A 27,015-nucleotide genomic window follows, 5' to 3' on the forward strand; every position below is an offset into this window, starting at 1 on the left:
GTGTGTGTGTGTGTGTGTATTTTTTTTTCTTTTTAATCTATTGTTTCTTTCAGGAACTTGCACTAGGGATTACAAGTGGAGCCAGCATGAAATTAAATCTAATCTGCAGAAGAAGTTCCAGTGTGTGTTTGAGGGGATCGCTAAAGCAGGAAACCCAACCCTTCTGAATGAGATCTACACAGAGCTCTACATCACAGAGGGAGGGACTGCAGAGGTCAATGATGAGCATGAGGTCAGACAGATTGAAACAGCATCCAGGAAACCAGACAGACCAGAAACAACAGTCAGACAAGAGGACATCTTTAAACCTTCATCTGGAAGAGTTACACCAATCAGAACAGTGCTGACAAAGGGTGTGGCTGGCATTGGGAAAACAGTCTTAACACAGAAATACGCCCTCGACTGGGCTGAAGGCAAAGCCAACCAGGACATCCAGTTTATATTTCCATTCACTTTCAGAGAGCTGAATGTGCTGAAAGAGGAAAAGTTTAGCTTGGTGGAACTTGTTCATTACTACTTTACTGAAACCAAAGAAGCAGGAATTTGGAGGTTTGAAGACTTCCAGGTTGTGTTCATCTTTGATGGTTTGGATGAGTGTCGACTTCCTTTGGACTTCAACAACACAGCAACCCTGACTGATATTACAGAGTACACTTCAGTAAATGTTCTGCTTGTAAATCTCATCAGGGGGAACCTTTTTTCCTCTGCTCGCATCTGGATAACCACACGACCTGCAGCAGCCCATCTCATCCCTCCACAATGTGTTGATATGGTGACAGATGTCATGGGGTTCACTGATCAACAGAAGGAGGAGTACTTTAAGAAGAGATTTAGAGATAGGAAGCAGAGAAAAAGGATCATCTCCCACATCAAGACATCACGAAGTCTCCACATCATGTGCCACATCCCAGTCTTCTGCTGGATCACTGCTACAGTTCTGGAGGATGTGCTGAAAACCGGAGAGGGAGAACGGTTGCCCAAGACCCTGACTGAGATGTACATCCACTTCCTGGTGGTTCAGACCAAAGTGACGAAGGTCAAGTATGATGGAGGAGCTGAGACAGATCCACACTGGACTCCAGAGAACAGGAAGATGATTGATTCTCTGGGAAAACTGGCTTTTGATCAGCTGCAGAAAGGAAAGCTGATCTTCTATGAATCAGACCTGACGGAGTGTGGCATCGATATCAAAGCAGCCTCAGTGTACTCGGGAGTGTTCACACAAGTATTTAAAGAGGAAAGAGGGCTGTATCAAGACAAGGTGTTTTGCTTCATTCATTTAAGTGTTCAGGAGTTTCTGGCTGCTCTTCATGTCCATCTGACCTTTATCAATTCTGGAATAAATCTACTGGAAAAACAACAAACAACCTCCCAGACGTCTGAAACAAGCGAGCCTACATTCTTCTACCAGAGTGCTGTGGGCAAGGCCTTACAGAGTCCAAATGGACACCTGGACTTGTTCCTGCGCTTCCTCGTGGGTTTTTCACTCCAGACCAACCAAAGTCTCCTGCGAGGCCTGCTGATACAGACAGAAAACAGCTCACAGACCAATCAGGAAACAGTTCAGTACATCAAGAAGATGATCAATGAGAATCTGTCTGCAGAGAAAAGCATCAATCTGTTCCACTGTCTGAATGAACTGAATGATAGTTCTCTAGTGGAGGAGATCCAACAGTGCCTGAGTTCAGGACTTCTCTCCACAGATGAGCTGTCTCCTGCTCAGTGGTCAGCTCTGGTCTTCATCTTACTGTCATCCGAAAAAGATCTGGATGAATTTGACTTAAAGAAATTCTCAGCCTCTGAGGAGGCTCTTCTAAGGCTGCTGCCAGTGGTCAAAGCCTCCAACAAAGCTGTGTAAGTAAATATCCTCTTTTTATTTCTAAAATGTTAAAGCTATTTAAGAAGAAAGTCATGCAAATCAAAATCTAATCCTGTTAAAAATGTCAAATTTTTGAATATAATGATGTAATCACAGTCAAGTAAGTTTTAGTTCTAGTGTTTCATAACAGTAGAAAGTGCAAGTACTCCATATGACCCACCCAGGCTGATGAACAAAATCATATTTGTTTTTCTATTTAAAGGTTCCTGTTGCTGGATATAAGAAAAAATGTACTGATTCATGAAAAAAAAAATCTATTTATCCAGCTACTCATTATACAATACATTCATTTTGTCCCTGTCATCAAGAAATGTTATCAATAGTGCTCCTGGAGAAATATTTTTTTTTATCTTTTTCCAGACCACTTTGGTACACTTCCTTCAGATTAGTTCAGTTGTCAAGACCAAGCACCTCCATAAGCCATTTTACCAAAATAAGAACAGGTCTGAACACTCAGCCCCCTGTGCCTCAGGTTTTAAATTCACACACTTGACTTTAAGACATTCATGTAGTTTAACTTTATTGGTTTGTATCTTCTGTCTTCATGAGTAGACACAGCTGGATATCATCTGCATAACAATAAAAATGTATCTTATGTTTTTTTTTTTAATAATACTGCCGAAGGAAGGCATGGATAATGTAAATAGAACTGATCCCATCACAGAACATGTGGAACTCAATGTGAAGAAGACTCCCAATTCACATTAACAAATCTGAGTTTATTAGATAGATGTGATTCAAACCCCTTCAGCGCAGGACCGTCCAATACCTATGGCATATTCGAATTTCTATAGTGAAATATCACAGCGCTGGGGTTGAACGCGACAAGAATAAAGGTGAGTCTACAGTCAGAGTTCATAAAAAGACCATTTGTAACCTTTAGACAAACCATTCTTATAAAGATGATCAGTTTAACTGCTCTTTTAAATATAAACGAAAGGTTCGAGATTGTCCCAGAATTAGCCTAGACAGGTGGGACGAGTAAAAGGTTTTTCAGCAATGGTTCAGTTGTGGAAATCTTAAAGGCCTCTGGTACATTATCCATCGATGCAGGTTAATTGATCATTTTTAAGATTTGGTTAAATTTTGTCGAGTCTTCTAGGAATGGTGTCTATGTACATCTTGATGGCAGTTGGTATGTGATTATATTATACCAAGAAAATTCAGTCATACAATAACAATATTTGCCTACGTTTCACGCAACTCAACAGCTGAATTGTAACGCAAAGTCCACCCTGAAACTGTTGCAAGGATACAGACTAAACATAATATCACAGACTTCAACCATGTTTCCCTCTCGTTCCACCTGATTGGATACACATCATTTGTTGACTGTCCTACACGAGAAAATAAAACCCTTAATCTGCAGTATGCCAATGTCAGTAAAGCTGACAATGTTACTACCTTGCCGCCACTTTGTAGAACAGAGTACATCAACTTCTGTGGAGACACAATTGTACCAACAAAGAGTGTATGCTGTTTCCACAACAACAAACCGTGGAACACAAGTAACATATAGACAAATCCTCAACCAGAAAAGGTCACTTTTAGAGATGGTGACAAAGATTGGTTCAAACAGGTGCAACATCAGCTGGTGAAGAGATTAAAAATAGCAAAAGTGGAATACAAAAAAACATTGAATGGAATCTACAATACAGCAGCATCCGTGAGGTGTGGAGAGGATTCTATATCACCTCTGACTCCGTGGCCACACCCACTTCCACAAGTGTGCTTCTCCACCACAGCTTCCCCTACTCGCATCTTGCGAGTAGAAAAGTATTTCTTTGTGCCCCCCTTTTCCCTGTTAATGCCCTACCTGGCCCCCTGGCAAAACTTTGCTAGACCCGCCCCTGCACAGTTACCAGCTGTCAGCTACTTAGAAAAGGATCCTGGTGTTATTTGTCTCTCAGAAACAGTTCATAACTTGCCTTCAACTCATTCATGTCACCTAAAAGGTAAACCTGTTTCATCTTCATGTTTCACTCACACCACATATCCAAACCTATATCATGGCCATCAGCTTACAGCTGTGGCTCCAGCAAACATCAGCTGATACTAGAAAGTAATATTAAATAAATTCTAACAACAGCTGATCAAGCTTAAACATGCTGCTGTTGTTTAATGCAACCTCTGCTGGTTTCCTGTTTCTGGCGCAAAGTGGGCGACAAACAAACAAGTACCCTCAGCTTTGGGGAAGTAGCAACAGGAGAGGGAGGGGGAGAGAATGAGAGAAGAAGAAACAGCTGCAGCGTAAAGATGCAGAATAACTCCAGCTTTGTGTCTTTTTCCATTTTAGCTGAAGTACAGGACAAAGTGCGTTCCTTTTCACCTCAATACGAAACGTGGAATATTTTCTCTGAATACGAGACGATTCCGTTTTTTACCGGATGGTAACTCTAATAACTAAACCTTATGAATGAAATAAAGTTCACTATCAGTAACATCATAGCACCCACCCAGCCGTTGGCTGTATAAAAACTCCGTCATGCTATCTAGTACGCAGTACGTGTTGTTGTAACTGACGTTAAAAATTCAGCACAATGAAAGTAAACTACACCTAAACTTAGTTTATATCTGACCCAGATAGACTGCAGGTCATAACTTCTTACTTGAAGTTCAGCTCATCTGACAGCAACCGCCTCGGGTCTCTCCTCCTCCTGCCTCCCCTTTCCCTCATCCACCTGCAAGCTTCTGTGAAAGCTCCGCCACAGCCACCACCAAGAGTTATTTTTACACATCAGCCAGCATCTGGCCAATCCCCACCACCTTTAATTGTTTATAGTATTAAATTCTGTTCTTTTGGATTCTTTAGGGCCAAGAAAGACACAACTCAAAAGTGTTCTTTTTACTTTAAAAAAATTATCTTTATTTTACATACCCGGGATATGGAGACCTGAACACAAAACACACAACCTCAGGTTTGAAGTACAAACGGAAGCCTAGGTATTTATATACTTGCTCTGGAGTCTGGGCCTCTCTTATATAAACCAATATAATCAGCATATAAGCATTTCATTTCAATTCAATTCAATTTTCTTTATATAGCGCCAAATCACAACAAAAGTCGCCTCAAGGCGCTTCATAGATACAGAGAAAAACCCAACAATCATATGACCCCCTATGAGCAAGCACTTTGGCAACAGTGGGAATGAAAAACTCCCTTTTAACAGGAAGAAACCTCCAGCAGAACCAGGCTCAGGGAGGGGCGGCCATCTGCTGCGACCGGTTGGGGTGAGAGAAGGAAGACAGGAAAAAGACATGCTGTGGAAGAGAGACAGAGGTTAATAACAGATATGATTCAATGCAGAGAGGTCTGTTAATACATAGTGAGTGAGAAAGGTGACTGGAAAAGGAAAAACTCAATGCATCATGGGAATCCCCCGGCAGCCTATGTCTATTGCAGCATAACTAAGGGAGGATTCAGGGTCACCTGGTCCAGCCCTAACTATATGCTTTAGCAAAAAGGAAAGTTTTAAGCCTAATCTTGAAAGTAGAGATAGTGTCTGTCTCCTGAATCCAAACTGGAAGCTGGTTCCATAGAAGAGGGGCCTAAAAACTGAAGGCTCTCCCTCCCATTCTACTTTTAAATACTCTAGGAACAACAAGTAGGCCTGCAGAGCGAGAGTGAAGTGCTCTAATAGGGTGATATGGTACTACAAGGTCATTAAGATAAGATGGGGCCTGATTATTTAAGACCTTGTATGTGAGGAGCAGGATTTTGAATTCAATTCTGGATTTAACAGGAAGCCAAGGAAGGGAAGCCAAAACCGGAGAAATATGCTCTCTCTTTCTAGTCCCTGTCAGTACTCTTGCTGCAGCATTTTGGATTAGCTGAAGGCTTTTCAGTGAGTATTTTGGACATCCTGATAATAATGAATTACAGTAGTCCAGCCTGGAAGTAATAAATGCATGAACTAGTTTTTCAGCGACACTCTGAGACAGGATATTTCTAACTTTAGAGATGTTGCGCAAATGGAAGAAAGCAGTCTTACATATTTGTTTAATATGTGCATTGAAGGACATGTCCTGGTCAAAAATGACTCCAAGGTTCCTCACAGCGTTACTGGAGGCCAAGGTAATGCCATCCAGAGTAAGAATCTGGTTAGATCTGATATTTCTAAGATTATCAGGGCCGAGTACAATAACCTCAGTTTTATCTGAATTAAGAAGCAGAAAGTTAGCGGCCATCCAGGTCTTTATGTCTTTAAGACATTCCTGCAGTTTAACTAATTGGTGTGTGTTATCTGGCTTCATGGACAGATAGAGCTGGGTGTCATCTGCATAGCAGTGAAAATGTTTGCTATGTCTTCTAATGATACTGCCTAGGGGAAGCATGTATAATGTAAACAGAATTGGTCCTAGCACTGAACCCTGTGGAACTCCATAATTAACCTCAGTGTGTGAAGAGGACTCTCCATTTACATGAACAAATTGGAGTCTATTAGATAGATATGATACAAACCACTGCAGTGCAGTACCTGTAATACATGTTCTAATCGCTCTAATAGGATATTATGGTCGACAGTATCAAATGCTGCACTAAGGTCTAGCAGGACAAGCACAGAGATGAGTCCACTGTCAGAGGCCATAAGAAGATCATTTGTAACCTTGACTAAAGCTGTTTCTGTGCTGTGATGAGCTCTGAAACCTGACTGAAACTCTTCAAATAAACCATTCCTCTGCAGATGATCTGTTAGCTGTTTGACAACTACTCTTTCAAAGATTTTTGATATGAAAGGAAGGTTGGAGATTGGCCTATAATTAGCTAAGACTGCTGGGTATGGAGATGGCTTTTTGAGTAAAGGTTTAACTACAGCTAGCTTGAAGGCCTGTGGTACATAGCCGATCGTTAGAGATAGGTTGATCATATTTAAGATCGAAGAATTAATTAATGGCAGGACTTCTTTGAGCAGTTTTGTAGGAATAGGGTCTAAAAGACACGTTGATGGTTTGGAGGAAGTAATTATTGAAGTTAACTCAGAAAGATCAATTGGAGAAAAAGAGTCTAACTTAACATCAATGGTACTAAGAGTAGCTGTAGATAATATTACATCTGTGGGATGATTACTGGTAATTTTTTCTCTAATGATAAAAATTTTATTTGTGAAGAAGTTCATGAAGTCATTACTAGTTAACGTTAAAGGGATTGTTGGCTCAAAAGAGCTCTGACTTTTTGTCAGCCTGGCTACAGTGCTGAAGAGAAACCTGGGGTTCTTATTTTCTTCAATCAGTGATGAATAGTAAGATGTTCTGGCTTTGCGGAGGGCTTTCTTATAAAGCAGCAAACTATTTCTCCAGGCTAAATGATGATCCTCTAAATTTGTGACACGCCATTTCCTCTCCAGATTACGAGTCATCTGCTTTAGGGTACGTGTTTGAGAATTATACCACGGAGTCAGGTACTTCTGATTAGAGACCTTAGTTTTCACAGGAGCTACAGTATCCAGAGTCGTACGTAGTGAGGAGGTGAAATTATTAACAAGATAATCGACTTCTGTTGAGGTAGCGTTCAGATAGCTGCTCTGCTCTATGTTGGTACAGGGCATTGAAGATGATAACAGTGGGTGGATTATAGTCTTAAACTTAGTTACAGCGCTTTCAGAAAGACATCTACTTTGATAAAGTCTACTCTCCACCGCTGTGTAATCAATTATTGTAAATGTAAATGTTATCAGGAAATGATCAGACAGGAGAGGGTTTTCAGGAAACACTGTTAAATGTTCAGTTTCTATGCCATATGTTAAAACAAGATCTAGAGTGTGATTAAAGTGGTGGGTGGGTTCTTTTACATTTTGAGAGAAACCAATTGAGTCTAATAACAGATTAAATGCCATGTTGAGGCTGTCATTTTTAGCATCTACATGGATGTTAAAATCACCCACAATAATTATTTCATCTGAGCTCAGAACTAAATTAGATATAAAGTCTGAGAAATCAGACAGAAACTCTGTGTAAGGCCCAGGTGGACGATAGATGATAACAAGTAAGACTGGTTTCTGAGTTTCACAGCTGGGGTGGACAATGTTAAGCATCAGGCTTTCAAATGAATTAAAAGTCTGTCTTGGTCTTTCATTAATTGATAGGCTGGTGTGAAAAATTGCTGCCACACCGCCCCCTCGGCCTGTGCTTCGAGATTTCTGGTAGTTAGAATGACTCGGGGGTGTTGATTCATTTAAACTAACATAATCATCCTGCTGCAACCAGGTTTCTGTAAGGCAGAGTAAATCAATTTGTTGATCAATTATTAAGTCATGTACTAACAGAGACTTGGAGGAGAGAGACCTAATATTTAATAATCCACATTTCGCTGTTTTACTCTTTGGTTCAGATGTGGATACTTTATTGTTCTTTCTTTGTAATAGTTTATGTTTAAGTTGTTTGTTGCTGGTTTTTAGTTTGTTTTTTGTCTGTTTGGGAGCTGACACAGTCTCTATGGAGATGGGTTTTTTTTGGGGGGGGGGGTAGCAGGAGGAGAGAAGCTGCAGAGAGGCGTGTAGGACTGCAACTCTGCTTCCTGGTCCCAACTCTGGATAGTCATATTTTGGGGGGTTTAATAAATTTGTCCATATTTCTAGAAATGAGAGCTGCTCCATCCAAATTGGGATGGATGCCGTCTCTCCTAACAAGTCCAGGTTTCCTCCAGAAGGTTTGCCAATTATCTATGAAGCCCACATCGTTTCTGGGACACCACTCAGACAGCCAGCAATTTAAGGAGAACATGCGGCTAAACATGTCACTCCTGGTCTGATTGGGGAGGGGACCAGAGAAAACTACAGAGTCCGACATTGTTTTGAAGTCAGTCACAACATTTAAGATTATATATTTATTACCTAACAATACCGTTACAAAAACAACAAATCACCATCACCGGTATGCCTGATGGCCAATCCAGCTATGGGCGTGCCATCAGTTAACCCTCCTCGTGCCAGCTGTGGCACGCGTGCCCAGGGTTGCCGACCCCTGTTCTACACTGACTGAGACTGATGTCAAAGACAAACTTGATCTCAGAGAGTGTGTGTACAAACAACACAATGAAGTGAATGATGCTCTTCCCTTACATCCTTCACCTCTACATGTACACATCCTCACCCTTTCTCCATTCCTTTCGACATTTTATGCAGCAGACTTGAAATACAGTGGCATTTTCATTTGAGTCGTGCCACATGCAGAAATACTCAGATGACAGTGGCATTGTGGCATGTATGAGGAATGGACAGGAAACTGAATATAGGAATATTGTATAAATCTTTATCGATTGGAGTCAGTTGGGGGACCTTGGTCTTTGTCTGTGTTGGTTTTCCTAGTGGTGCAGGAGTTGGTGACCGTTGTGTTGCTCTGTCCTGTTTTGTCCACAGCTCTGAAATTGCTCTGTTATACATGTACTCATGTGAATAATAAGAATAATAATGAATAAAATAAATAAATAAACATGTGCCTTTAATACATTTAGATGTCTTTAACAGTGCATTAAAAGTATGATTCTGAGTCGAAAAGCTGATTTTTTTTTTTTTTTTTTTTATTTGTTTTTTAAGAAAAAGAAAGGAAACGGGGGGGGGGGGGGCAACTTTGTTTTATTGAGCTTTTTATTGAGCTTGTTTAACTTTGCTCAAGGCTAGAATTTAAAGGTTTTTGGTTAACCATGAATTTTAGAGCACAACGACACACACACACACACATGAAAGACAGAGAACAATTCTTGACATATTTTAATGATAAGTGTTTTTTCTTTTTTCAGACTGAGTGGCTGTAACCTCTTGGAAAGAAGCTGTGAAGTTATGTCCTCAGTTGTCAACTTCCACTCCTCTACTCTGAAAGAGCTGGACCTGAGTAACAATGACCTACAGGATTCAGGAATGAAGCTTCTGTCTGCAGGACTGGATAGTTCTCAATGTACACTAGAAACCCTCAGGTCAGAATTCAGAATTTTTCACAGATTGTTTATAATGTTACTTGGATTTTTTTCACAACTAACCCTTATAGAATTGTTTAGTGACCTATTGGCAGTTAAAGTTACATTTGGTGTTTTTGTCATTCTTTTCACTGCTTTTTGTTAACAGAGCAAGGAATTTTCAATATGGCATTTCTAAATATACTAGTGTTGTTTAAAAAGCACAGATTATTTATATTTGCACGTACTATTATTTCAGAAAAAAAATATTATGATCAACATTATTTCCCCCAAAAGAAATCAGTGTAGACTTGAGGAAAAATAATTGATATTCACAAATCAGGAGATGTATATACAAAGTTATCACAGCATTTCAAAGTCTCAAGAACCGAGACCACATGCTAGACCATAACAGATTTTGCTCTGTGTTAGCGTAAGGAGGGTGAAGAATTCTTCTGTGACTTTTAATCACCATCTAAACAGCCTCAGCTTTGGAGTGTTTGTCTAATTCAGCTCCAGGTGAACACACCTGGTTAAATTCTTTCCATTTCTCATTCACCTTTTGTTTATGAAGGCACCTTTCAAAACTGAACTAAACACTATATCTAATATAATATGGCCAGTAAGAGAAGAAATTGTAGAATGATAATCCAGATTTCATTATGCATATAAAAATTTTAAAAATAAATAAATAATTCTCTTCTCGCCCCTGCGGGCATTCTATCCTTCAAGCTTGGGTCCTCTTCCAGAGGCCTGCAGCTTGAGGGTCCTGTGCAATATCTTTGCTAATTCTAGGACTACACTCTTCTGGACAAAGATCTTGGATGTTGATACTTAGATCTGCTTGAGCCACTTGCCTAGCTTCGGGGGTCACTGCACTAGGTGCTCGAATTACCACTGGGACCACTATTGCCTTCACCCTCCACATCTTCATGAGCTCTTCTCTGAGCCCTTAGTACATTTCAAGCTTATTCAGGAACTCATCAGGAACTCAGTGGGGATGTGGCATACAACACTAGAGGCCAACTTCAAGCCCATAGCACAAGTGACCATCAAGTGCAGGATCTCCCAAGGAGATGCTCTCTCCCCACTGTTGTTCTGCATAGGCCTGAACCCCTTTAGTGAGCTCATTATCAAGACTGGCTACGGATACAGACTATGGAATGGAGCAGTTGTCAGCTACCTCCTGTACATGGATGACATCAAGCTGTATACCGAGAGTGAATGAGACATCAGGTAATCAGAACTCAGGGGATCCAACTACCAGAAGGCAACATCGCAGGCAATGTGGAGAGCTACATGTACCTGTGAATCCCATAGGCAAATGGGAACTACAAAGAGGCTGCTAGGAAAGCTGCAGTGACCAAGTACCTGCAGAGGGTCAGGCAAGTCTTGAGGAGCCAGCTGAACGGTAAGAACAAGATTCAGGCTATCGTGATCAGGTATCCTGCTAGGATAATAAGCTGGCCAAAGGAGGAGATAGAAGCCACTGACATCAAGACAAGGAAGCTCCATCAACCATGCATGGAGGGTTTCACCCCAAATCCAGCACCCTGAGGGGTGTATGCTAAGCAGAACCCGGGAGGCCGGGGACTAGTGAGTGTCAGCACCACAGTCTAGGATGAGACAGTGAACATCCATGAATACATCAGGAAGATGGCCCCAACCAACTGCATGCTCAGTGAATACCTCAGGCAGCAAAAACCCAAGAAGGAAGAGGAGCAAGAGGAGGAGCACTCATTGAAGGACAGGCACTGTATGTATCACCGGCAGATGAGGAATAGGCTGACATCCAGAAATTCTATTAGTGGCTGGATTGAAAGACAGCACGGAAGTACTAATCATGGCAGCACAAAACAAGCTCTCAGAACAATCCATAGAGGCTGGGGTCTATCCGCACCAGACAAGACCCCCAGTGCAGGCTGTTTAAAAAAGTCCCTAAGACTATCCACCGCATAACAGCTGGGTGCAAGATGCTAGCAGGCAAGGCAGACATGGAACGCTATAACCAAGTTGCCGGCATAGTATACAGAAACATCTGTGCTGAGTATGGCTTGGAAGTCGTGAGATCAAAACGGGACTTCCAGATACAGACGGAAAAAATGGTAATGTCTAACCAACCAGACATAGTAGTGGTAGACAAGCAGAGGATAGAGGATAGCTTGTGATAGACATAGCAATACTGACAGCAACATCAGGAAGAAGGAACATAAGATGTTAGTGAAATACTAAGGGCTCGGAGAAGAGCTCGAGAAGATGTGTAGGGTGAAGGTAACAGGGGTCCCAGTTGTATTCAATGCAATTGATGAAGTGACTCGCAAGCTAGGCGGCTGGCTTCAGCAGATCCCAGGAACAACATCCGAGATCTCTGTCCAGAAAAGCACAGTTCTAGGAACAGCAAAGATGCTGTGCAGGACACTCAAGCTACCAGACTTCTGGTAGGGTACCTTAGATTGAAAGATAAAGACCCCTGCAACTCAGTATAGTACAGTATAATACTACTCCATTCAACAAGCAACCTCTAACCCTGTAAGATTGTTTTAAATAGTCTGGTCAGAAAGTTCACTGCTCTGTCTCCTAGATATCGCCATACTGATACGAGTATGTCATCTGGACTGCCTTTAATCCTCTTTCTAGCTGCCATCACTTCTACCTTACTAATCCTCTGCACTACCTGATTCTAAACTAGATCAAGATACAAATCTTTTTTTCATCCTTCCTCACACATACACGTCTTTTCCTTTGCTTTTGCCATTTTTCTTTTGCTATACACCTTCCTATACCTTTGTCTTTCTTAATTTCTATAACTAGCCCCCTTTTCCTTTGTTAACCTCTTTCTATCAATATTTGTGTGTATATTGTAATTCCATTATAAAGTAGAGATGGCACGATACCAATTTTTTATGTCCGATACAAGACCGATATCATAAATTTGTCTATCTGCCGATACCGATATGAATCCGATATAGTCTATTTTACAATCAATAAAACTGTTTTTTTTTTTTTTTATATCTTGCTGCATTTTGTATAGGTTCATACCCAAATTTAAAAAGACAAAACACTAAAGCTATTCTATTACACTCGTATGCAAAAAATACACTGCACCCAAAATATTTTGCAGTTCAGCAATACTTTTTTTTGAAGGACGGGGATAAAGGGCAAAAAACAAACAAAATAAGCAGACAAAAAATACATATATTGATCACCTTGATCGCCTGTTAATAAAGAAAAAAAGAGAAAACGAGCAGAAGGGAAAAAAAAAAAGAGCAACATAATAAACAACATCACGATGATCTATGGGAATATCACAGCATATACTAAATATTAAACATTATTGTGCAGCACATAAGATCGACAGCGCACAGTGTGCTTTGAGGTAGGAGCCAAAAAGGGTGTAGTTTGTGTGTGTGAGCACCCGTGTGTACACCTGTGAACATGAGCGTGCTTGTATTTAAAAGGTTCCTTCATGTAATGATCTGCTAGAGGGTGTGGGGGGGCCACAGACCCGTCCTCCAGGGCATGAAGCAGGTATGGAGGAGATCAAAACTCCAGACATCCAAAGGCCCTCAGAACACAAGAGACCAAGGAAGACCAACAGAGGGGCAGCCGTGTCACTATCCCAGAAAGAGCTGAGGAGAGCCCCAGATGAGGGGTCACTCAGCAGCCGCGGAGCAGAAGCCAGGGGGGGTTGCAGTGACGCGCCCGTGAGCTCCGCCGGCAGCCAGCTGGGCCAGAGTGACCGAGCCCCAGGCTGAGGGCACCCCACCCCCGAAGGCCCCGACAAGCAGCCACCAAGGAGTGAGCTGGTGTGTACCTGGACGCCCACCCCGGACACAAAGAACCACCAACGCACCAATGTCTGAGGGCGTCTGCCTACTGGCAGGGGAAGTGGTGGCGAAGATAGGCCTCCATACCTTGGAGGGCCTGAGATGTCCCTAGAGAGGTGGCGTCTGATACCCAACCTGACATACTGTTTAGACACAGACATACAGGCACACACAGATACAGACATCCATTCCCACCCTCATTCTCTCATATGCAATTACTCAACACTCACCCAACGTGGAGACAGACATAAAGAGACACTGTACACACAATCACACTCCCCAAGCGTACTCTATACCCCAGGTCTAGGTACCCTTGCCCCTGGAGGGGGGAAACTGCACCCAGACCCAGATAGTGTTACCCTTTTCCCTGGGGTGAAGAGAAGCAGACTGCCCCGACTCAGGAGCAGCAGGGAAGCCCCACATTCCAGACCCTAATCGGATGGCCAACTCCTCCTAGCCTCCCCGCTCCAACAGGCAGCAGAGAATAGGGGTGTGTGAAGACTCCAAACCTCCCTCCGCCCGCTCATATGTAGTGTTGATGCATGTGTGTTCTAAGGTGCATTTATACTGTTCAGTTCAGCAATACTGATCTTTTTATTTAATCCTTTAGCAGAACTTTAAATCTTAAGTATTTAAAGTAATATTCAAAACGTATTTTAAAATGCATGTTTTATGCAGATTTCTAAAACTCTTCTGAAAGAAAGAGTTCTGAAAAAAGAAGTGCAATATCAGCACAAAATAATGTTTATAATTCACAACTTAAAAAAAAACCCAAGTTGTAGAATGGACCCTTTTATACTTAAAGTTTAACATAAATAGACATCCAGAGTGTAAAGCAGTACAAATCAATGCAAACACAGCTTCATGACATCTTTTATCAAGATGAATGTCAGTGTAAGCTGCTTCTATCACATTTAACCTTAAGTTGAATTTTATATAATTTCGATACAAAACTTAACACAAGTATGGGGGGGGAAAAAAAGTGTTTTTCATAGTTTTCTTTTTTTCCTCAAACCAAGAATCTGTTTAACCTGCAACTCTGTTCTTTTCAAAGTAAAACTTGACTCTAACCATTGTATAGTCAGACTTAACAATCACAACGCACAGATGTCTCTGCTCCACATATCAGTTGTTAAGCTTAACGTGGGAATGCTTCACAAACATTCAGAGATGAACTTACACACTTGCTTTACTTCTCTGGGATAGCTTTCTGAAATGCCGGTTTGAAAGCATGTAGCGAGGTTGCAAATGCTTTCATTGTGAAGTAACGCCACACCGCCAACAGGTCTCGCACGCAACAGCTGCTCTATCATGTGACAAATACTGCTCCGACGTGCTAAGGTCACTGCCATGTGGCAAGTTTTGTGAGGTGCTTTTGTGATATTTAATGGATTGGGTTACATTTTTTATTTCTCACCCATATCCGATCCAATAATTTAGGAAAATATTTTGTTTTTGTTTTTTTATAAAGATTTATTTATTGCCTTTTCATCAACAAAAAACAAAAAAAAGCAAAAAAAAAAAAAAAGCAAAAAAACTTGAGTGTACAACAGCAATGCATGTACATCGCAAATAAACAAAGTCCGGAGGACACATAGATTTAGTTATATATATATAGTCTCCCATGAAAATCATTCAGATATTATTACAAAAAAAGATGTATGCAAACCAAAATACCCCCCCTCCCCCCCCCCCAAAGAAAAAAAAAACCCCAAAAAAAAACAAAGGTTGACAGATAGTGCTCCAGGGAAAAAAAAACAACGAGTTATAGCATAGTGAGCCATTAGGTTTAAGTGCATTGTTCCAGGGCTTCGGGCTGAAGTTTAGTCCATGGGTGTCAAGTTAGTTAGAGAGGCATCCAAATTAGTGGTTGCGATGATAAGCTACGTCCTCTTCAGTTCCAGTCCATTTAATTTCACAACCCTTCTCCTGTCCTTCTATTTAGCAGTCCAGCACTCGCAGGGTCCCCAGGTTCTCTTTAACAGCTGCAGCACTACTTCTCCCATACGGGTTAACTGGATAGAATCATTTCTGTTCATTATCGATCATTTCCTCACTTTCCAAAAATAACAAATTTCCCCACATTTTTTTAAAGGAAGCATGTTTACTCTTTATCATGGACGTGAGTTTCTCCAAAGCAAGGGATTTTGACAATGTCGATAACCAGGTTCTCAAGTGTGGTCTACTAGTGGATCTCCATGATTTGGCTATGCTGTATTTCGCCTGTAGCAGGCAGAAGATTGTGGTTTTTTGGTTAACTTTTCTCAGCTGGATTTCGGCGGGGAAAATTCCTAGGATGCATAGTTTAGGGCATAGATTCAATTTGACACTTGTGATATGTGCAATTACTTCTAAAACTTCTTTCCAAAACTTTTGGATTTCTGAGCATTCCCACAGGCAGTGCATCAGTGTGCCTTTTTCCCCACATTTAACACATATGTCCGGAGTTTGGGGGTCAAATTTGTTTAATAATGTTGGGGTAATATATGTTCTCATTAACCATTTGTACTGGATTAGTTTAAATTGAGTGTTTATAGATTGTGTTTGGGCTTTCAAGCAAGCTTTTTGCCATTCCTCTGTAGTTATTCTGCACTCTAAGTCTTGACACCATGCAAGTCTTTCTTTTTCTGAGGATGTTTGAGAGCCCTCTCTGAGGTTACTGTAGAAGCGAGATATTAAACCCTTCTTCAGCTGATGGTTTATTGCTATATCCTCTAATGAGTTTAGAGTGGGCAATGTTGGGGATTTTTGGGTTTTTGAAATGAAGCTTCTAATTTGGAGAAATTTAAAGAAATGTTTGGTTGGGATGTCAAATTTCTGTGTCAAGCCATTGAAACATAGTAAGGTATCCTTGTCAAATAGGTCTGCAACTTTACACAGGCCTCTGTCGGCCCACATTTTAAAGCCCAAATCTTTCCAACCGGGTTTAAAGGCCCTATTGCCCCAGATAGGTGAGAATTGGGATAGTGCTGGCATTTCATTTTTAAACTTGAGTGCGTCGAACCACACACAAATGGTATTTTTAACGAAGAGGTTTGATGTATCTTTCATCAGATCTTTATACTTTGCAGAGTACAAGTACGTGCTGAGTGGTAAGGGGGTAGTACTTGTCCTTTCTAAATTTACCCAGGGTAGGGTTGTTGTTGAAAACCAGCATGAGGCCGCGGAGAGCTGTGCAGCCCAGTAGTACCGTTTGAGGTTTGGAACACAAAGACCTCCCCTATCATACGGAAGATATAGTAGCGAAAGACGCAGTCTGGCTCGTCTGTTATTCCAAATGAATTTAATGAATATTGTTTTTGCCTTTGTGAAGAAGTCATCTGGAGGGCTGAGAGGAATGACTTGGAAGAGATATAGAAATTTTGGAAGGACGTTCATTTTGAGAATATTTACTCGTCCAATCAACGAGATTGGCAACATAGACCATCTATTGATTAAGTCAACAACAGAGTTGATAGTAGGAGAGTAATTTGCATGTACCAAATCATTAATTTTTGGAGTGATTTTTATACCTAGATAGGTAAAACTGTCTCTGGCAATTTGGAACGTTGTTTGAATAGGTGGTTTAGTTCTTTCAGAATGATTAAAGAAGAGGATGGCCGATTTGGATTCATTAATTTTATAACCGGAGATCTTGCCAAAGGAGTTAATTGTTTTAAGTAGCTGGGGAATTGAGCTCTTTAACTTAGATAGCATTAAAATAATATCATCCGCGAATAATCCAATTTTTAACTCAATATTATTTGTTCTAATACCAGAGATATTTTGATTGTTCCTTATCGCAATAGCCAATGGTTCTATTGCTAGGACGAAGAGAAGAGGCGAAAGGGGACAGCCTTGACATGTACCTCTACCTAGATAGAATGGTCTAGATATGATGTTGTTAGTTCTAACTGAGGCTATAGGTTTATTATATAATATTTTGACCCAGGTCATGAAGTAACTGCCAAAGCCGAATTGAGACAGTACCTTATAGAGATAGTTATGTTCGATCCTATCAAAAGCTTTTTCTGCGTCTAAGGAAAGCAAAGCCATGTCTAGATGTTCTGAGTTTGAGTAAAGTACATTCAGTACTCTGCGAATACCATGCTGCGTTTGTCGGCCTTTTACAAAATCATTCTGGTCAGTATCAACGAGAAGATGAAGGTACCGTTCAAGTCTGTTTGCCAGTACTTTGCTTATTATCTTGGCGTCAGAGTTTATTAATGAGATTGGTCTATAAGATTCACATTTTGTAGGCGGTTTCCCAGGCTTAGGGAATACCGTTATGAGTGCATTACGCAAGGAAGGGGGAAGCTCTTTTAGATCATAACTTTCCACCAGCATGTCGTACAAAGGGGATATTAATTTGTCTTTAAATATTTTGAAAAGGTCTAGTGGAATTCCATCTGGGCCGGGAGTTTTTCCCATTTTTAATTTATCAATTGCGATCGACAGTTCATTCATAGATAACTGAGAGTCTAATTCACATCGAGCTTCTTCAAGGAGTGAAGGGGTACTTATTGAGTCAAAGAAGGATTCTAATGATTCTCGAGTCGTATCTCCTGTTGAGGTATATAGTTGTGAGTAATAGAGTTCAAAGAGTTCATTTATTCTATAAGGATCTGTGGTGTTTTCGTCTGCAGTTCTAATTTCATTTATTGTTTGTTCGTTCAGTAGCGTTTTTATGCGCCATGCTAAAAGTTTTCCTGCCTTTTCCCCTTGGTCATAGTAGGTCTGTCTCAGTCTAATGAGTCCTCCTGAGGCTTTCTCAGTAGTTAATTTATCATATTTTGCTTTTAATCTTAAAAGTTTTTGTTGGTTTTCTTTAGAGTCATTCAGGTTTATCTCAAGTTCCATTTCTTTTATTTGACCTTCGAGGTCCAACATCTCAGTATAATTTTTATTTGCTTTGCTTTGGTGTAGCTTATCATCTGCCCACGAATAAAAACCTTAAAGGCTTCCCATCTTACTGAGGCTGTGGTTTCGGATTTATTAAAGTAAAAATAGTCATCAATATTTTTACCTACATATTCCAAAATTTTTTGATTTTGCAGCCAGTGTGGTTTTAAACGCCAAATAGGGTTACGTCTAAAAGCTGTTGTAACTGAAAAGTTAAGCGTAGTTAATGAGTGGTCAGATATAAGCACACTTTTATATGAACAGCTGTTAATTCTGGAAATAAGAAAGTTTGAAATCAGAAAATAATCTATGCGACTGCGGCTATTATGACTGGCTGAGTAGCAAGAGTATTCTCTACCTGTTGGATTTCTTAATCTCCATATACAGTGGGGCAAAAAAGTATTTAGTCAGCCACCGATTGTGCAAGTTCCCCCACTTAAAATGATGACAGAGGTCAGTAATTTGCACCAGAGGTACACTTCAACTGTGAGAGACAGAATGTGAAAAAAAAATCCATGAATTCACATGGCAGGATTTGTAAAGAATTTATTCGTAAATTAGGGTGGAAAATAAGTATTTGGTCACCTCAAACAAGGAAAATCTCTGGCTCTCACAGACCTGTAACATCTTCTGTAAGAAGCTTTTCTGTCCCCCACTCGTTACCTGTATGAATGGCACCTGTTTGAACTCATCATCTGTATAAAAGACACCTGTCCACAGCCTCAAACAGTCAGACTCCAAACTCCGCCATGGCCAAGACCAAAGAGCTTTTGAAGGACACCAGGAAAAGTATTGTAGACCTGCACCAGACTGGGAAGAGTGAATCTACAATAGGCAAGCAGCTTGGTGTGAAAAAATCAACTGTGGGAGCAATCATCAGAAAATGGAAGACATACAAGACCACTGATAATCTCCCTCGATCTGGGGCTCCATGCTAGATCTCATCCTGTGGGGTCAAAATGATCATGAGAACGGTGAGCAAAGATCCCAGAACCACACGGGGGGACCTGGTGAATGACCTGCAGAGAGCTCGGACCAAAGTAACAAAGGTCACCATCAGTAACACACTACAACGGCAGGGAATCAAATCCCGCAGTGCCAGACGTGTTCCGCTGCTGAAGCCAGTGCATGTCCAGGCCCGTCTGAAGTTTGCCAGAGAGCACATGGATGATACAGCAGAGGATTGGGAGAATGTCATGTGGTCAGATGAAACCAAAGTAGAACTTTTTGGTATAAACTCAACTCGTCGTGTTTGGAGGAAGAAGAATACTGAGTTGCATCCCAAGAACACCATACCTACTGTGAAGCATGGGGGTGGAAACATCATGCTATGGGGCTGTTTTTCTGCCAAGGGGACAGGACGACTGATCCGTGTTAAGGACAGAATGAATGGGGCCATGTATCGTGAGATTTTGAGCCAAAACCTCCTTCCATCAGTGAGAACTTTGAAGATGAAACGAGGCTGGGTCTTCCAACATGACAATGATCCAAAACACACCGCCCGGGCAACAAAGGAGTGGCTCCGTAAGAAGCATTTGAAAGTCCTGGAGTGGCCTAGCCAGTCTCCAGACCTCAACCCCATAGAAAATCTGTGGCGGGAGTTGAAAGTCCGTGTTGCTCGGCGACAGCCCCAAAACATCACTGCTCTCGAGAAGATCTGCATGGAGGAATGGGCCAAAATACCAGCTACTGTGTGTGCAAACCTGGTAAAGACCTATAGTAAACGTTTGACCTCTGTTATTGCCAACAAAGGTTATGTTACAAAGTATTGAGTTGTATTTTTGTTATTTACCAAATACTTATTTTCCACCCTGATTTACGAATAAATTCTTTACAAATCCTACCATGTGGATTCATGGATTTTTTTTTCACATTCTGTCTCTCACAGTTGAAGTGTACCTCTGGTGCAAATTACTGACCTCTGTCATCATTTTAGGTGGGGGAACTTGCACAATCGGTGGCTGACTAAATACTTTTTTGCCCCACTGTATCTTTAAGATTCAATTCCGACATAAAGTGTTGTATGGCTTGTCTAGATTTTGGGTGGGAGGAGTCTAAACCTGATGATCTATCAAGCCTAGGCTCCAGGGTACAATTAAAGTCCCCCCCAATTATAATCTCACCGTGGAGGGCTGCAATAGAGAGGAATAGATTATTATAAAAGCTGGGGTCGTCAATATTGGGACCATATACATTAACTAATATTAAATCTTGGTTCAGTACGGAGCATTGTAGAATAATGAATCTCCCTGCAGGGTCCAAGATGGTTTTTTTCATACACATGGGCACTGATTTATGAATGAGTGTTGCCACTCCTCTAGCATATGTTGAGAAGTGGCTAAAGAAAACCTGACCTGGCCATCTCCTCCTTATCCGGTCAGTTTCACTCGCGAGTAAGTGTGTTTCTTGAATAAAAACTATCTTTGGGTGATATTGTTTTATTCTATCCATTACTCTTTTCAGTTTAATATATTTCCTAAGGCCTCTTACATTCCAGGAAATTAGTTCAATATTTGAATAACTACTCATACAGTTTGTGCCCTTAGTGACCTGGGTTTGACTACATCTCGTCTCTCCTGTCGAAGCTCACAAATTCTTATTTCAAGAGCACTATACTTTAAAAACAATCTCTTATAAACAAAAAAATAAACAAAAAACAACAACCCAGAGACCTCCCATGGGTGTAGGTCTCAAAACCTTCCCCCCCAAAGTCATTGCGGCTTGGGTATGCATCAGATCCATGTAAAGGAGCTGATGAAGCGTCCTCATGATTGAAGCTTCAAACTTAGGTCCGACCATATTAACTAAAGAAGTGGCCACACAATGTAAATGAATGAAAAGATTTAAACATAATATATCTAAGGCCATCTATATCATACCTGTACACCAGCAGCCATTGTATGTCCAATTTGGAATTGTTCATCAGAGTTACACGTATTTGATATGGTAGCGTTTCTGAGTGAGCGTGAAGTTTATCCCTCGTTTTGTTGCCGGACTTTTCGTATGAAATCTTCCACCTCCGCTGGTGTGTGGAAAAGGAGCCTGTTGTCATGTTGGAAAATCCTCATTTTTGCTGGAAAGATCAGTCCGAAGTTTATGTGCATTTCACGGAGTTGTTGTTTTACCTGGTTGTATTGTTTTCGCTGTTTCTGGACCTCCGTTGACAGATCAGGGAAAAACATAACGTGATATCTGTTGTGCGTTATTTTTCCCTTCAGACGTGCCGCTCTCATCACCCTCATCTTGTCTTGATAATTCAAGAATTTCATGATGATCACACGAGGTGGGCCAGTTGGAGTGTTTCGGCCTTGTAGCCTGTGTGCTCGTTCAATGATAGGTGGGGATGGGAGCGCGTCCCGTCCCAAAACATCCATTAACCATGTTTGCCAGAATATTGTAATTTCTCCTTGTTCAGTATTCTCGGGTAATCCAAAGAGTCTCAGATTGGATCTTCGGCTTCTATTTTCGAGGTCATCCACCTTTAGCTGGAGTTCCTGAAGTTTCTTATGAAGGGAAGCCTCTTTACTTGTGAGAGAAGAGACATCGTCTTCAACTTTACTGATGCGAGTTTCTGCTGAGGTGAGCCTCTCTGAAAACACTCCAATTACGTCTTTTATTTCTTGGTTTGATGTTAAAACTTCTTGCAGTTGAGCAGTGAAGTGAATTTTCAGCAACTGAATTGCGGCCAAAACACTCGCCTCGGTCTGTTGGGAGCTAGCACTAGCTCCTTCCATTTTCTCGGTTTCAGGTTCGTTGCTAGGATCGTCGTCTGATCCATCCTTTCCGGCTGTTTTAGGCTTGGACCTATATTTAGTCGGCATCCTGGCTGTTTAGATCAAAGCAGAAGCTTAGGTCGGTGAGGCAGCCGCTAAGAGGTTGGCTTTTAACCGCTGTTTAGGCGTACTTAAAGGACGTTGAGGTCGGAGCTCGAAGTCTCACTACCGTTCAGGTGGACGCCATGACCCCCGATCCAATAATTTAGGTCAGTATCGGACCGATACTGATACTGTATATCAGATCGGTCCATCCCAATTATAAAGCCTTCTTGTCTTATTTCTTCTGTCCAGAGGATACGCCAGCCACCTACTTCTGAGTTTCCTTCACAGCATCAGCTGTGCTTTTATAGTTATCTTGTAACTCTTTCCTACCACCCATAGCCTGACTCATTTCCTCCCCTGAATCCTTTCCAACATTCTTTCTTCACCATTTAATCCTTGCCTTAGCATTCCCTTGCTTTTTGTCCTTAATGGCTAACAACACAGCCTACGTGTTATTGTATTAAAAAAACAGTAATTAAAGTATAATTGTTGTTATAATAATAATAATAATAATAATAATAATAATAATAATAATAATAATAATAATAATAATAATTGTTATTATTCAGTGAAGTGTTTACAGACGTTTTGCTGCTTTGTGTGTCTGTAGTGTGTCAGGCTGTCTGATCACAGAGGAAGGCTGTACTTCACTAGCTTCAGCTCTCAGCTCCAACCCCTCCCATCTGAGAGAGCTCGACCTGAGCTACAACCATCCAGGAGACTCAGGAATGAAGCTGCTGTCGAGTGGGCTGAAGGATCCACGCTGGAGACTGGACACTCTCAGGTATGGAGAGAATGTCTGATAGAGGAGGAAGATCTGGAAACATTTTTTGTAGATGTGACATGAACAATCACAGACACACAGCTTTGATACAGACTTTACAAATGAAAAAATGAATGCAAGAGTCAAACAGCTGGAGGAGTCCGAAAGAAAATGAGTGAGTTTTCACTGAACCTGTTTCTGGAACAGGACCCAATTCATACACATTAATGTAAAGCCTAAATCTTTTAAAGGCATCATGCAGTTTGTCTTCTCACCACTAGTAGGGAAGAAAATCACCCCCAAATGACCCAAACTACTTCACAGTTATGTCCATGACATGTTGATTATCTTGGAAGTCTGCTGACCGTCATCATTTATCTGTTTTTAAGCATTGCCGGTGTTTTTCTAGTTAGAGCAATGACATTATATACAGGGTGGGCCATTTATATGGATACACCGTAATAAAATGGGAATGGTTGGTGATATTAAAGTCCTGTTTGTGGCACATTAGTATATGTGAGGGGGCAAACTCCTCAAGATGGGTGGTGACCATGGTGGCCATTTAGAATAGAATAGAATAGAATAGAATTCAACTTTATTGTCATTGCACATGCACAGGTACAGGGCAACGAAATGCAGTTTGCATCCATCCAGAAGTGCTTTAGTGATATAGATATATTACAATATATATTAGCAATAATATAGATATGTGAGTATATTACAGAAATGGGTCTATTATGTTATAATGTACACGGTATGAAGTATGTTGTGAATATTCTATAACTATAAGTATGTACAGGCTGTAGTGAGTACAAGCTATGTACAGGATATGAACAGGATATAAATATGAAAAACTATACAGAATATGAAATGAAATAAATAACTTTACAGAATCTGGGATATACAGCTATACAGAAATGGGAACTATGCAAGTTGTAAACAGTTGTAGGATTAAAGATTATCGAATGTACAGAATGATTATTTACACAGAGCTATACAGTAGTGCAGTTAAGATAAGTGAGGGTGTAGATAGTTTCTACAGAGGCTATATAAAGTGCTAGTGGTTGTGAGTGGTGGTTCAGTCCATGTTATTATTGTGTTTGAGGGTACAGTTGTCCATTGTGGGTGTGTGTATGTTCAGTCCATGAGTTAACGTGGGTCAGATGTCAGGAGGCAGAGTTCAGGAGTCTGACAGCTGTGGGGAAGAAGCTGTTCCGGTACCTGGTGGTCTTAGTCCGGAGGCTCCTGTGGCGCCTCCCAGAGGGCAGGAGGGTGAAGAGTCCATGTGATGGGTGACTGGGGTCTTTGATGATTTTCCCAGCCCTTTTCAGACACCGCTTCCTGTAGATGTCTTTTATGGCAGGAAGTGGTGCTCCGGCGATGCGCTGGGCAGTTTTCACGACCCTCTGCAACGCCTTCCGGTCCAAGGCAGAGCAGTTCCCGTACCAGACTGTTATACAGTTGGTCAGGATGCTCTCGATGGTGCAGCGATAGAAGTTCACCAGGATGTCTGAGGACAGGTGGTTCTTCCTCAGAGTCCTCAAGAAGAAGAGGCGCTGGTGAGCCTTCTTGACCAGCTTGGAGCAGTTGGTCGTCCAGGTGAGATCCTCGGAGATGTGGACTCCCAGGAACTTGAAGCTGCTCACACGCTCCACAGCCGTCCCCTTAATGTGGATGGGTGGATGTGGGTCAGCATTCCTCCTGTAGTCCACGATGAGCTCCTTGGTCTTCTCGGTGTTAAGCAGCAGGTTGTTTCTGTCGCACCACTCAGCCAGAATATCCACCTCCTCCCTGTAGGCGGCCTCATCGTTGTCACTGATGAGGCCAATCACCGTGGTGTCATCTGCAAACTTAATGATGGTGTTGGAACCATCAGCAGGTCTGCAGTCGTGGGTGAAGAGGGAGTAGAGGAAAGGGCTCATCACACAGCCTTGTGGTACACCGGTGTTCATTGTGATGGTAGATGAGCAGCGGTTATCCAGCCGGACATGTTGGGGGCGGTTGGTCAGGAAGTCCAGTAACCATTTGCAGATGAGGGAACTGATACCCAGGTCTGTCAGTTTCCTGATGAGTTGTGAGGGGTGGATTGTATTGAATGCTGAACTGAAGTCTATAAACAGCATTCTGGCGTAGGTGTTGTTGTTGTCCAGGTGTGAGAGGACAGAGTGCATTGCGATGGAGACTGCATCCTCTGTGCTCCTGTTCCGGCGGTATGCGAATTGGTGGGGGTCCAGGGTGGGGGGGAGACAGGATTTGAAGTGTGCTAGGACCAGTCGCTCTAAACACTTAGTGATGATGGGGGTGAGTGCTACTGGGCCAGAAGTCGGCCATCTTGGATACAACTTTTGTTTTTTCAATAGGAAGAGGGCCATGTGACAATATGTCACAAGAAATACAATGGTGTGCTTGGTTTCAACGTAACTTTATTATTTCATGAGTTATTTACAAGTTTCTGACCACTTATAAAATGTGTTTCAACGTAACTTTATTATTTCATGAGTTATTTACAAGTTTCTGACCACTTATAAAATGTGTTCAGTGTGCTGCCCATTGTGTTGGATTCTCAATGCAACCCTCTTCTCCCACTCTTTACACACTGATAGCAACACCGCAGGAGAAATGCCAGCACAGGCATCCAGTATCCGTAGTTTCAGGTGCTGCACATCTCGTATCTTCACACCATAGACAATTGCCTTCAGATGACCCCAAAGATAAAAGTCTAAGGGGGTCAGATCGGGAGACCTTGGGGGCCATTCAACTAGCCCACAACGACCAATCCACTTTCCAGAAAACTGTTCATCTAGGAATGCTCTGACTTGGCACCCATAATGTGGTGGTGCACCATCTTGCTGGAAAAACTCAAGAAACATGCCAGCTTCAGTGAGAGGGTAACACGTCATCATGTAGCAATTTCAAATATCCAGTGGCCTTGAGGTTTCCATTGATGAAGAATGGACCCACTATCGTTGTACCCCATATATTACACCAAACCATCACTTTTGTTGTTCCAACAGTCTTGGAGGGATCCATCCAATGTGGGTTAGTGTCGGACCAATAGCGGTGGTTTTGTTTGTTAACTTCACCATTCACATAAAAGTTTGCCTCATCACTGAACAAAATCTTCTGCGTGAACTGAGGGTCCTGTTCCGATTTTTGTTTTGCCCATTCTGCAAATTCTGTGCGCCGATCTGGGTCATCTTCGTTGAGATGCTGCAGTAGCTGGAGTTGGTAAGGGTGCCATTTGTGATTAGCTAATATCCGCCAAAGGGATGTTCGACTAATGCTACTCTCCAGTGACATGCGGCGAGTGCTACGCTGTGGGTTCTTGCTAAATGAAGCTAGGACAGCCACTGATGTTTCTTCATTAGTGACAGTTTTCTTGCGTCCACATTTTGGCAAATCCAACACTGAACCAGTTTCATGAAACTTAGCAAGCAGTTTGCTAACTGTAGCATGGGAGATGGGTGGTCTCGTAGGGTGTCTTGCATTGAAATCTGCTGCAATGACCCGGTTACTGCGTTCACCAGATATCAACACAATTTCGATCCGGTCCTCACGTGTTAACCTCTTCGACATGTCAATGGCTGTGAACAAAGAGAAAGTTGTAAATAACTCATGAAAGAATAAAGTTATGTTGAAACCAATCACACCATTGCTTTTCTTGTGACATTACCAATAAGTTTGATGTGTCACATAGCCCTCTTCCTAAAAAAAAAAAAAAAAAGTTGTATCCAAGATGGCCGACTTCTAAATAGTCACCACCCATCTTGAGGAGTTTGCCCCCTCATATATACTAATGTGCCACAAACAGGACTTTAATATCACCAACCATTCCCATTTTATTACGGTGTATCCATATAAATGGCCCACCCTGTAGAGCAATGACTGGTCCTTTAATCAGCTGTCATTCTTCACTTTCATAGATGAGTTGAAATGTTCCTACCTGCTCCCTTGAACAA

The 27,015-nt window shown here is 41.6% G+C and overlaps 1 protein-coding gene across 2 annotated transcripts in view; it reads left to right on the forward strand.

Moving 5' to 3' along the window:
* The window catches only part of LOC113015865 (NLR family CARD domain-containing protein 3-like), a 46,997-nt gene that overhangs the window by 14,875 nt on the left and 5,107 nt on the right, over positions 1 to 27,015 (forward strand). For both annotated transcript variants that reach the window (XM_080297633.1, XM_080297634.1), the window contains 3 exons: positions 54 to 1,854; positions 9,615 to 9,788; positions 22,904 to 23,077. In XM_080297633.1, coding sequence (XP_080153759.1) covers positions 54 to 1,854; positions 9,615 to 9,788; positions 22,904 to 23,077 — 2,149 coding nt within the window. The remainder of the gene's footprint in view (positions 1 to 53; positions 1,855 to 9,614; positions 9,789 to 22,903; positions 23,078 to 27,015) is intronic.

This window comes from Astatotilapia calliptera, chromosome 23 (assembly GCF_964374335.1).
Source record: "Astatotilapia calliptera chromosome 23, fAstCal68.1, whole genome shotgun sequence".
NCBI lineage: Eukaryota > Metazoa > Chordata > Actinopteri > Cichliformes > Cichlidae > Astatotilapia > Astatotilapia calliptera.